This window comes from Filicampus tigris, chromosome 16 (assembly GCF_054856515.1).
Source record: "Filicampus tigris isolate MCC_2025a chromosome 16, RoL_Ftig_1.0, whole genome shotgun sequence".
Taxonomy (NCBI): Eukaryota; Metazoa; Chordata; class Actinopteri; order Syngnathiformes; family Syngnathidae; genus Filicampus; species Filicampus tigris.
The window spans coordinates 917,051-929,324 of record NC_141232.1 but is presented as its reverse complement, the minus strand read 5'-3'; the positions used below and the strand labels follow the sequence as shown (position 1 = coordinate 929,324).

At 46.3% G+C, this 12,274-nt stretch overlaps 3 protein-coding genes across 7 annotated transcripts in view; 2 read left to right on the top strand and 1 right to left on the bottom strand.

Annotated features, from left to right (window-relative positions):
- Positions 1-530: 530 nt before the first annotated feature.
- Positions 531-12,274, bottom strand: part of LOC147133907 (tetraspanin-10-like) — a 17,187-nt gene continuing 5,443 nt past the window's right edge. For 3 of the 5 annotated variants that reach the window (XM_086056361.1, XM_086056363.1, XM_086056362.1), the window contains 3 exons: positions 2,801-2,935; positions 1,917-2,482; positions 531-1,654 (listed from right to left, as the gene is read on the bottom strand). In XM_086056361.1, coding sequence (XP_085912487.1) covers positions 1,348-1,654; positions 1,917-2,482; positions 2,801-2,935 — 1,008 coding nt within the window. In that variant the 3' untranslated portion in view covers positions 531-1,347. Of the gene's footprint in view, positions 1,655-1,916; positions 2,483-2,800; positions 3,028-12,274 lie in introns of those variants that run through there. The other 2 variants (XM_086056360.1, XM_086056364.1) reach the window with 2 other exon arrangements.
- Positions 4,395-6,667, top strand: LOC147133908 (uncharacterized). Its single transcript, XM_086056090.1, has 4 exons — positions 4,395-4,458; positions 4,594-4,732; positions 4,804-4,930; positions 5,604-6,667. The coding sequence occupies exons 2-4, from the start codon at positions 4,639-4,641 to the stop codon at positions 5,830-5,832; spliced, it is 450 nt and encodes a 149-aa protein (XP_085912216.1). The 5' UTR covers positions 4,395-4,458; positions 4,594-4,638; the 3' UTR covers positions 5,833-6,667.
- aatka (apoptosis-associated tyrosine kinase a) overlaps positions 7,811-12,274 on the top strand; it is a 22,877-nt gene continuing 18,413 nt past the window's right edge. Inside the window, exon 1 of the mRNA XM_086056353.1 lies at positions 7,811-8,339. Within this exon, the coding sequence (XP_085912479.1) occupies positions 8,258-8,339 (82 nt within the window). The 5' untranslated portion in view covers positions 7,811-8,257. The remainder of the gene's footprint in view (positions 8,340-12,274) is intronic.

Below are 12,274 nucleotides of genomic sequence, written 5' to 3'. Positions count from 1 at the left end.
ACGTCAGAGGAAATGGGCGCTAGGAAGTTTATTTTCTTCTTCTTCTTCTCGAGATTATCGTCACGTCGTTACAGGTTATTACTGAGAAAATGACGGAATTTAATATTTTTTTTTTTTAATTTAAACAAAAAGAATAAAGAATTAGTTAATCTCTGAGGCAAAATAACGGAAACGCCGTTCCAGCGACAGCCACTAGATGGCAACGTAGTTAGAAACGTAAAACGCTTCAAGTTTGGAGTATTACGGTAATAATAAGAAAGTGTTTTGTTGAGTATATATATCATGCAACTGGGCGCTGCCGTCTGATGTACCGACTGAATGGATCCAATCTGATATGCAAGCACTTCTTTTGTCGTAGTATTTTTTTCTTTTGATCTGGTACATATCGTCCACACAATGGATGTAGAATAAAAATCCTAATGGTTCCATCTGAAAGCCAATACAGATAACTTTGTCATAAAATGAGAAGTCTCAAAGAAACACTTGGCGTAACACACCGAATTCCACTCAACAAATCATTTGCAGGTGTCCTTACCATAGTATTTTAATAGTGACTGGATTTTATGGACCAAACCATTACTTCATCTCTGATATATATTTAAAAAAAAGTTAAGCACATTATTACAAGATGCAAATAAAATTCAGCATAGTTTGGTTATTGTGCGTGTCCAACATGTGACTAGCAGCCTGCAAAGTTTTCATGATTACTCATCGCAAATACCTCAGTACAGGCCTAAGTGAATACAAATGCAATTTATGAAGAAGTGACTCATGGCTATTGTGTTTGCATGTTAGGTGTGAGAAGTCATGAGAAGGAAGGCCAGTTTTAAATTCTAATCCGGTGGGTGCACACATGCATGAGGTGTACACATTGTTCACCGCCGCATAAATGAACCCAGTGTGGGTGTGTGTGCGCGCATGCGTGTGCGCGCGAGGGAGAGTTAAGGGGGATTACAACATAATGCAAAAAACCCTCACAACCACTGGGAGATATGCACAAAGAACCTCAGAACTGTGAGGCCAACCACTATTCCACCGCACTATGTTGCACGTCACTAAATGCTAACTAAGTAGGTTTAATAGGTAAAACTGCAGGTTGGGAGAAAATAAAATGGTGGATCCTTGCCCGGGTAGCTGCCAAGTGAAGAGAAATAAGGGGGCCACAATTTGAGCAGCTGCTTATAGTCATATTTGCAGAAATAGGCAGCCCAAAAATACTTTGTTGTCTAATTTCACACTCGATGGTTGGGCAGGCACTTCAGAGACACAAATATTTGAAAAGTGCATGCAATAAACGTCACTTTTGCCTATTTCCCCCCTTGAAATGTCAGCACACACTTCCAATTGCTAGGCGTGGACTTTATGCCGGCGGATCGTCTGTTGAAGTCGCGCGGCGACAAACATGGTCCCGATCTGCGCTGCCAGCAGGACCAGCAGCGCGGTCACGATCGAGCCCCGGTGCTGCTCCAACCAGCGCCAGATGTTCCCCAGGCACCCTCCCAGGAAGATGACGCTCTGAGCGCTGAACTCGTCCAGCGTTTGGGCGTCCAGGCCGCACTGAGAGTTCCGCACGGTGCCGTTCTCCAGCGGGTCAACGCAGCACGTAGCCGGAACGCCGCAGGCCAGAACTCCCGGAGCAGAGCAGTTGTAGTATCTGTGGAGCAACGATTTGGCAAATGGACCTTTTTGTGACTTCAACTTCAATACAGTATACCGAGTACAATGTGGGCGTGTCCACTGAATGCCTCGAAACCCCGCCCTTAAACTAAATGATTCAATTATGAATCAAACCTCAAGTGAATGTTATCTGCTGTAACCCTGCTTTTTACACCTCCAGAAAGTGACGTATTTATCATCAAATCTCTACATTGACTTCACAGAGTCTTTCAAGTTCCAATCCGCCACACCCAACTCACATGTTGACCTCCCAGTCACGATAATTATCCGCACCACAGCACTGCAGATTGGACTGGATCTCATCAGTGATGAACCTCAGATCCAGGTCGTCCTGGTAGCGCGCCACGGCGGCCAACATGGCCGACCTCAGGACGTTCCCGATCTCTTGTTGCACAAAGTAAACCGCGATGACGGCCAGAACCTGCGCCGCGACGATCACCAGCAGCAGCCCGGAGAACAGCTTGAGCAGGAAGGCGTTTTCCCGCAAGGCGCCCACGCAGCCCGTCAGGCAGAGCAGCGCCAGCAGGAGGCCCGGCGTCACCAGCAGCAGCATCGGGTCCGTGCCGATGATTCCGATTTTTTCCTGGGCGAAGGACTCTTTGCTGATGAGGCCCCACAGCCCCGCGGCGAGAAGAAGCAGGCCCAGGACGGAGAAGGTCAGGTTGCTCAGAACCAGCAGGTACTTGAGGAAGTAGTCCATAAAAGAATAGCCGCGGCGGGGCCGGATCTCTTTGAACGCGGGCTCGTGTTCGCCGCTTGTGCCCACGTGGTGGAGCTCGGTGGTTCCGCGGGGTCCCGCATCCCCCTTCGACCAGACGCAGACACATTAGCAGACAATATCATATAGTGGTGGTAAAAACAGAAACATGTCGGATATATACAGTTAAGAGAATAACATAGCTTTGCGTTGGACGCGTCCGTTGAGCTTAATGCTAAGAAACATCATAGACAGGCTAACAAATAGCGACAAATATGACTGCGGCTAACTGAGGAGTTTTGACCGCCTGTGACTTGAATGACTTGGCAAGTATGTACAGCACTGACCCATACAAGCAAAGTTCCTGAAAATGGAGTCCCGAACAACAATTAGACCGGAGCTTGACCTTTTTAAAAAAATGTTTACCTTTGGTATGAGCGGGCTGGACTCATTGGGTGCGTCTTCCGTCCTCGTCCGGGGCCACGGGACTCTTCTTGCCGCCAAATATCTCCTGATGCTGTCCATCGCTGTGAGACAATCCTCCGCGCAAGCTCTTTCGGCCTGCCCAAAAAATGAAGCGGGACATACGCGGAGTGGTTTGCAGTGGAGCATGTGAGCCGGTGACTGCGTTTGGCCGCAGGGGGGCCGTCAGGCGTGCAATCCTTTCATCATGTGAGAGTCACAGTGAGGGGATTAGACAGTATACACGGTGTGCGCATGTGCGTGAGTGTTTTACGTCACAAGAACAATACGAGACTTTGAGGAAAGATGCTAGTCTCTCACTGCTGATTAACTATTAGAAACTAATCTAAAAAATGACTGAGAATTTGAAATTTTAACAAATGAATACATGTTTGCAATTGCTAGTTTTGACATTTTTATGTTTTACTTATATTGTTCTTCATACAAATATGAATACATTCTGGGAAGTGATAGCTTAAAACAGAACGCTGGGAGCACGCTCATGATTAAGTAAATCCAGGTTGTACAAAACACAAATTTTACAAATCATTTTGCATCATTCTCCTCTACAGAAGTGTGCTGCTGAGTAGTTTTACTTTACTTGAGTTTTATTATGCTGTGTTGGAAATTCGTAAGACCGTTGGGACACGTTGAAGATGTTACTTAAAACGTGTCAGGTTCGTAAATTTATAATGGCCACTTTGAGCCTGGCATAAAATAGGGTGCGGTCTTGAGATATGAGTTCAAAACATTCATCCCTTAAATGAAGCAATTGATCCCTTGCAGCCCCACCCCCCAGAAAAAACGGTGCTGGCTGCTGGCGTCTGACCCGCAGTCTTTTCTCAAATTTTTGCTTGTAACTCAAAGTGAACAAAAAAAAAAAAATCAGCCCAGTGTATGTATCTCGAAAAATGAGTAAGTCAAGGAAGGCATTCTAATCTCAAGGCTCCACTGCACTTTATTCAAGGCATGGCCAGTCTAATTCCCAGACCTTAACTCAATAGAGAACTTGTTGGATGATGTTAGCAAATGTCACTTCTGAGTTGTTTTCTGGGACTGCAATCCAGTCGTCTTTGGCTGCACGAGCAGTCGGTGGACTCCATGCAACACAAATGTCAAGCATTTCTCCAAAACAGTACATTGCAACGAAACGTTAGTTCACTGATTCACCGCAACGGAAAACTGTTTCTGCGACTCAAAATGGTTTCATTTGGAAAGAAGGCAAAATGCACACACACACTGGAGAGATCCACTCTGCTAGTAAGCACACATTTACCAGCCAAAAACAAACACCGTCGATACATTGTTGGGTTATTACATCATCAGATTGCAGGCCACGAGGTTTCGTTGCCCAGATGTGTAGCCAACCAAAATGACTTCAAGCAGGCTGTAAGAACACTCAGACTCGAGCTTTGCTGCTATTTTGCAGCCCACCTTGAAGAAAACATGAGCAGGATTAAAAAAAAAAAAAAAAAAGAACAGATCTATCCACAACGCCCCTGTTTTTTTGTGCAACGTGCGTTGACTCTGATGTGGGAGTGGCTTTTGGGCGGCAAGTGCGGGATTGAGGAAGGATTCACATTGCTGTTTTTGTCGTCGTGAGTGACCCGAGCACAGCGACGGTAAGAGGAGAAACTCTGGTAGTTGATTGCAAATGTAATTGTCGTGTTGTCAGGAGGCTCATCCGTGTGTCAGCACACAGTCAAGTTGAATTTCACCTGAACCTTGTTTTGAATTTCTTTGCCTCTGTAAATCAGGGTTTGCCTTGCTGGTGTTCCAAGAACTTGGGACAAGAGGGGACAATGCACATTGGAGGGGCTCCTCTCTTCCTCTGCATGATGCCAGTGGCTCCATCGCAGGAATGGAAGCCGCAATCCCCACACTGGCACCCAAAAGGTCAGGAAGAATCACTTCTTGGTTGCGTTCTACAAACGACTGCACAATAACACTTTTTGGGGCGTATGTAGAACGGAAAGATGCCAAGGCTTGCAGCAACTTGACCCAAATACTGGACAACTGGAAATTTGCCATTTTAAGTCGCGTGAAGGAGCTGCTCATCAATGACCACGCGTCCGTCCTTCCCGAATACAGTCGGTGAGTCAGTCAATTGGCTCTCTCTCGCTCGCTCGCTCTCTCACTCTCTCAGTTCACCCGTCCATCAGTCTGTTTTTTCACTCTATCACTCTCACCATCTACAATGAAATACGTTTCTGTTGAATTTACTCAATTTTACTTCTTCAAGTGGTTGCACAAAGCAGAATCATTTGGATCCAGATACATTTTGGGGGATCCAGACTATACATCTTACAAAGATTCTTTTATTTTGTGCAACCACTTAACAAAATAAAATGGAGTAATTTCAACACACCATGTTTTTCACCGTATCATCTATCCAACAACTATAAAAAATATAATGTATGAAATCAATGAAAAAATAATGATCCGATATCAACCGGAATATCTACTATAAATAATAACACTGCCGATAATAACAATAATGACGATTGTTATTTTCGCCCAGACGCACAGAATTACATAAGAGCAAAAGTCTGACCAGAGTTGGTCAAGGCAAGCCGGTTCTACTTTGCGATGAGCTCATCGCAAAGACGGCTCCGGAGGAAAACTGGAAACCTATCAAAGCGCCGATGACTAATTATCTTATGTAATCCGTCGAAAAGGTTCCGACCGCCTGCAGCGCGTTACTTGTTCTTCTGAGTCGGACTCCACATTTGAACGGAAAAGGCATAATGGTGACGGGCCGTTGCAGGATCGCCCCTCTGTCAGACGCTCTGGGGGAGCTCCACAGACAGTTCAACGCCCTCAAGGATGACCTGGCGAGCCTCACGACCAAGTTTGACGGCGTGGAGGCTTTCGTGGACCGCGTCCAGGATGGCAGCTTCACGCAGAGGGCTCGACCCGGGGCCGGTTTCAGGCCGGCCCGGGTGAGGCCTTTGCAGCCGATCCGAGTGAGAAGAAGGGGGCTGCGCAGACCCTAGGGTCCTTTTCTTCCCTCTTGGTCGCTATCAATACCTATACACTAACGCTTCCATTCGGTGCATCGTCCTGCTCCTTCTGCTGTGCTTGCCTTGGTCACCGGGGGCAGTATAAAAAAGTCGTATAAACACAAACGAATAACAGTCACTACTGCTCTGCGACTTGGTAAGCTGCAATAATATCAGTTGTTTTTTGTAAAGGATAAAGAATATATGCCTGTGAGCATTGTGATGTGGTGTGGCACATATGGCGTACCGCCGTTCATGTTCAAAAAAATCCACCATGATGCTATTTGTTCACTATGGCATTATCCATTATGTGTTAGCATTAAGCTAGCGAGGCATTCCTAAGGCAAAATTGTGCAGATAAGAGTTTATATGTTAATATATTTCTTGGTCAGGGTGAGAGCTCTACTTTTGGCTGGCTATTAAAGGGGCCTCGTGATGGATCAGGACGTTTTCTTGCTCTTGGAGTATTCGCCCACCCACCCATCACGTGTGCAATTAAATACTTAGGTAAATCATTTGATGTCAGCAAGTTCCTGGAAATGCATCATGTAAGGAATAGACTTGGGTATGGTTCTAAAATGTGAAAATAATAGCCAAGATACCGAATGTCTCCTTTTGTAACTCCTGTAATGCTATGTCATTTTTAGCCACTAGAGTGCGGCATGCGTGCAATTATCAAATGATCACGAAAGCGCTTCCACCTTCCACCTCTTTCAATTTGGAGTCCAATTGCGGTGGAATGAAGACTTGATGATAAGACTTTGCATCATAATGTCATCTGGATTTCAGAACACCCGCGTGTCAATAAAAATGATACAAACAAGTGTCATCTGCGAGTACGCATGCGTAAAGGTGCATACAGTATTACATTTGTAGTATTTTATATAAACGTTACTAGAACACCGAGTTATTTTTAGTGTTTACCATTGAGGTATGTTTTTGATTAATAACTGAGATGAACAAAACCCTCTGTTATGATTTGAATATTTTGAGCATTCTTAACACTGTGTAATAATTTATCCTTATTTTGAATTATTTTTCCTAATTGATCATGAAAAAATATTTTTGGAAGTTACCTTTGTAGGCTTGGTTTTGGATAATGAAACAAATCAATAATCATGATGAACAGCATCTATGGCAGCCGCAGCATCATCATCACATACGGTACGTACTGTTTCATCTTTTTGGAACAACGCTTTTTGTTGTTGTTGTTTTTTTAATGAATATTGTTGGACCACTAAAATAAATCAATACAAGACTTTAATAACTTAAATTTCAGTTCAACTTTATTTATCATCACGTTTTCTAGTTTCAAGCTATTTCAGTTTTGTGCACTGGTGGGTGGTAACGAAGTAAATGTTCTCAGGTATGTGAATTTTGAGTAAGTATTTATTTTTTACTTTTACATTTTTTTACATTTGAAATCTAGACTTTTCTACTCTTTTTTTTGGTCAAAATATGTTCGTACGCTCATCTCACATCAAAAAACACTTCGGCCTACTTCTTTGTTACTACGCTACTACGACTTTTACATTTAAAGTGTGAGTATTTTGGCAGCTCTGGACTGGCCTTTAAAGCGATTCCCCATGCAAATAGTTCCAACTTTACTACTGCGTTAGACTAGGTTCCTTCCGACTTACGTACAGGGGAACCCAATATCATCGTAAAGCGAGGAGCAGTCCGTGCGACACGTGACCTGCACACTTCCGCATGCCTCGAGCGAAGAAATCCCCCACAAACACGACCATGAACACGAACGACGGCCGCAAGCAGGATTCCTCCAGCGCAAAGCTGCGCCAGCCAGCTGCTCCAAAGTCGGGAAGCTACACGAGCAGCCACGCGATTATCCTTCGTCAAAATAAAAGCATTTGCTTAACAAGATAGCGCAGGCCCTTTTATTTTGAAAGTTGAATTAGCGGTGAAAGTAGCTTAATTACGTGAGCTTGACATTGGCGCAGGACGTTCGGCTGCGAAGCCTGAACGCAGACGAGCATCGTTGGTCCTTTTTTTTTTTTTTTTTTTTTTTTTTTAAATTGTTATTGTTGTGATTTGAATGAAACAACACAGCCGGGAGCCAGGACTCGCCATTCCAGGCAAAAAGAAGCAAGACCTTGCCCGATCTTGAGGATTTATTTACAATTAGGTGTTGCTCGATTTGGTCGTTGTTGTCAGACTGGCGATCAGGTGCGCCGTAAAACGTGGAGAATAGCGGTAAAAAAAAGAAAAAAAAAAAAAAAAGGACTATGGTGACCATACAGATGTGCCGACGAGAATATGAGTGTCCACGTCTGCTTCCACATCTCTGAGGGAGAAAATCCTGCTGCGCACCTCTTTCAAAGAAGCTGGACTCTGAATCAGCTTCATTTTTTATTCAATCTTGTCATTTGAAAGAAAGGACTGGTTTTGTCTCCGGGGGAGGATGCTCTTAACCCTGCACGTGACTGTCATGTCGTCAGCGTTTTTCAATCCCAGTTTTGCCTTCAGCTCCCACTTTGACACAGGTAAGGGTCACACACGTCCATTTGGAGGATGCACGCATCTTTTCACGCTCATCTACGGCACAGTGCCCTAGCCCTTAGCACGTCTGCCTCACAGTCGAGAGCTTCGGGCTTTGAATCCGGGCTCAGAACCTTCCCGACACTTTCCGCGGAGCTGCGTCTTCATCCTCCCACATGCCCAAAACATGTTAACCTAACATACATGTGTGTGTGACTGGTGGTTGGCTGGCGACCACTCCTGGGTGTACAAAGCCCCTCGCTCAGTCAGTTGGGATAGGCTCACCCGTGACCCGAATGAGGACAAGCCCTAGAAAATGGTCGGCCACCGTGTCGCTCCTCAAGGAGCTTTAACACGAGTCTGATAGATGGACGGCATCTAGGTGACAAGTTGACTGTCATGTCCTACAAAACGTCCCCGTAAGACACATAAATGCAGTGTCAGCCAATTGAAGCGTACATGCTTGGTGTGTGTGTGTGTGTGTGTGTGTGTGTGTGTGTGTATATAGTGGATCCTGAAAGTGCTGCAGAAAAAAAAGTGTAAACAGGACAGAGCGAGAGTGTGTGGGCCAAGTGTGCTGAGCATACAAATGACGGCCAGCGCGTTGCCGCTTCAAGTTTCAAGCTTCGATCTGTCCTGTGCGGATCTGTGATGCCTGACACCCCCACCGTATTAACGCTCATGGCGTCACCATCAAAAATGACGATACCGGGGGACAAGAAGTCATCAAAAGCACAACCAAATCAGTGCTGTGCATGGATGCAAAATACCATCCATCCATTATCGATAGCGCTTCTCCTCACAAGGGTCGCGGGCGTGCCGGAGCCTATCCCACCCAGCTCTCTTCGGGCAGTGGGCGGGGGACACCCTGAATTGGTTGCCAGACAATCGCAGGGACAAAGATCCGCACTCACAATCACACCTAGGGGCAATTTGGAGAGTCCAATCGACTTACCATGCATGTTTTTAGAATGTGGGAGGAAACCGGAGTTCCCGGAGAAAACCCACTCAGGCAGGCACGGGGAGAACATGCAAACTCCACACAGGGAGGCCGGAGTCGGGATCGAACCCACCACCTCTGAACTGTGAGGCGGATGTGCTGGCCAGTCGACCACCGTGCCGCACGGATGCAAAATACACAGGAGCAAAATTGTCAGTCACTCTCCGTCCAAGAGGGAACGACCCGCAGTCACATAAGTGGGAAATGATGAAGGTAATAAAACATACACAAACATATACTGACATTTATCTCATATTTTTTGTGGCCCAACAGAATTATTTGACAAAGCAAACTGGCCTTCCCCCCAAAAAATATTTGTACTTTGTACTTGTTTTTAAAGGTGAACGAAACCATAGATGCCAAAACTTTGTTATAATTTCAATGTGCATACTGTATCGTCTTGATCAGCTGTTGTTGACCTCAATCTACGAAGCTTTTATTCTTAAAAAAAAAAAAAAAAAAAAGTTCCAAACATCTTTTCACTCTTCTTTCAAACACATTTTTACACTTTCGCATGTGCAAAATGTGACATGTATTCACTAGTTGTGTCTTATTATACGGTTTTATTTCCTAAGAACCAGAGTTGTTAAAAATATGAATAGTTGAAAATTTCGTCAGACTCGCTGACGTTTAAAAATCGAGGCGGACCGGCCCATAGACGGGTATTATCCCCCCCCACGGAAAAAAAGGCCAATGACGGACGACGGAAGGATCCCTGCAGACGCATGGCGAATAACGGATGCTCAATTTTTAGTAAAATGCCCAGCTCTGCAAAAAACGCCATCTTGCTTGACTTAGCAAACTCCTCATCGTTCAAGTTGGGATTATACTTTAAATTATTATCTCTTATTGTTGCACTTTAACATCAACGCCGACCCAAAAGAATGCTCAAACGCAAATTCAATGTGCAAAACAAAAATCGCTAAACACTGTCATTAATTAAATCCTGTACTTTCTTTTGTACGGCTTCGGTCCATTTGAACAGGCGTCTCCAAAGTCGGGCTCGGGGGCCAAATGCGGGCCCGCGGTCAAATTTGATCCGGCCTGCAGCCTCCGTCATAAAATTAACAGCGTCTGGCCCGTAGCATATCAAAAACACTGTAAATGCAATTTTACATTTAAGAAAACGTAAGAGAAGAAATAAAAGCGCGCAAAAGTGTTGCAGCACTGCAACCCAGCCAGCTTTTTGTCTGCATGCCTCAGAACCTTACCTGCGCATGCCTACGATGGACTGAGAAGAAAAAAAAACACACACACAATGACAATGCACGACATTACATAAGCTGTCATCCGTCCCAGCAGCGCTCCTGCCGCCAGCACCTGGGCCGGCGGCGGCGGCGGCGGCGGCGCTTCAGAACCACGGAGAGCTCTCGGCACAAGAGGAGGGCGCGACTCGATGAGAGGCTTTTTTTCGGGGGCCTAACAAAATGCCGTTGGGACGTTAACGCTCTAAGCCCCTCCCACTTAGCGACTGTTTGATTATTTATGTCGGCATGCGCAACACCACGCACTTTGGTTACATAAGGCCGCCTGCCTCCGGGGGGCAAGTAGTGAAGGAAAACGTGGATTTAAGCAGCGGAGGGGCGAGCCATTTATTTGTCGGCTGCACCGTGTGACAACGTGGCTTTGCGTTGGGGTGCATTTCTTTTATTTCATTGGCTGTTAGGCCGCCTTGGAGCGCTGGTTTCTTTCTTGAAGTCGGGCACAGCTGCCAAGTGGGGATTTTCGATGCATTCTGACAGTCCGCTTCCTTCCTCTGATGCCCTCATGTGTGGGAAAGGAGAGCCGCCGACGCTCTTTTTTGGGACAATGCACTTGAAGCGCGTTTTAAGAAGTTTGACTTTTTGCGGCTGGGTCCGACGATGAACGGTATTCCAAGACTTAAGTTTCAACGTTCACATCTTCGAATGACGACGTCTCCCCGACGCCAGCCCGCGTGCATGTCGGCCTACATGCACGCGGGCTCGCGCGGGCTCATTTGCATGCCGGTAAGACCTCAGCGACCGACAAGTCAATTGTTTATTTATCATACGATCCGCGGTCGGGGAAGCCAACGGGGAAGCCAACGCACACATATGCAGAGCCTTGCCCAACACGCTCCTGGTGCAAGCCGGAGCAAGTCAAAAGCTGAGCTCCATTTACTAGAGAACGACTGAATGAATTTCCGCACGACTTCTTCACGGCCCCTGAATTTTGATTCCAGCGGCGCAATATTAATATGACTCCCGCACTGCGTTGAGACTGTCGGGCCCACATGCAAAGGGCGGTGCAGAGAACATTGTTGACGTAACTCCCACTTTCAGGCCACTCCCGCGCTCCCACTGCATTTCCAAGTCTGCCGTGGAAACGGGCTGCACGTCCAACAATATGCCGGTTAGGCGCCTATTGTCCTCGCGTGACGCGCTCTCGCTGATATCCGCCGCACTAATAAAGCGGAAGCCAGTCCGAGGATCAACCCTCTCTCATCCATCCGGCTGCCAACGTGATAAACGGCGAGCAGCTTTTTGTCGCACGCGTGCAGAAAAACAGCGGCCGCAGCGGGACTCGGTTGCGCCGCATTCTAATCTCCCAATTCAGCACATTCGGCCAGCCCGGGCAACGGCCTGTTTATTGTGATCGTTTGGGATCGGAGGCACGGCCCGCGAGCCCATCTTCATTTGCGCGTCGAAAGCTGACGGGGGCCGGCCGACGTGACGGAGCGAGAATCGGCGAGCGTGTTATGTTACGGCGGCTTTGACTTTTAAAAACAGTTTTGACTAAGCCATTATAGGACATTTCTTAAAGTGGAAGTCAAGTGATATATGCGTTCATTTTGAATTCCACCAGCAACATGATGAGAACGAGGTTGACTAAATAGTCCGACAAAATAAGTTTTGGGACCCTGCTGCTCAATGGGGCCTGATGGACGCCCACATGAGCTGAGGCAACATTTGTTCTCTC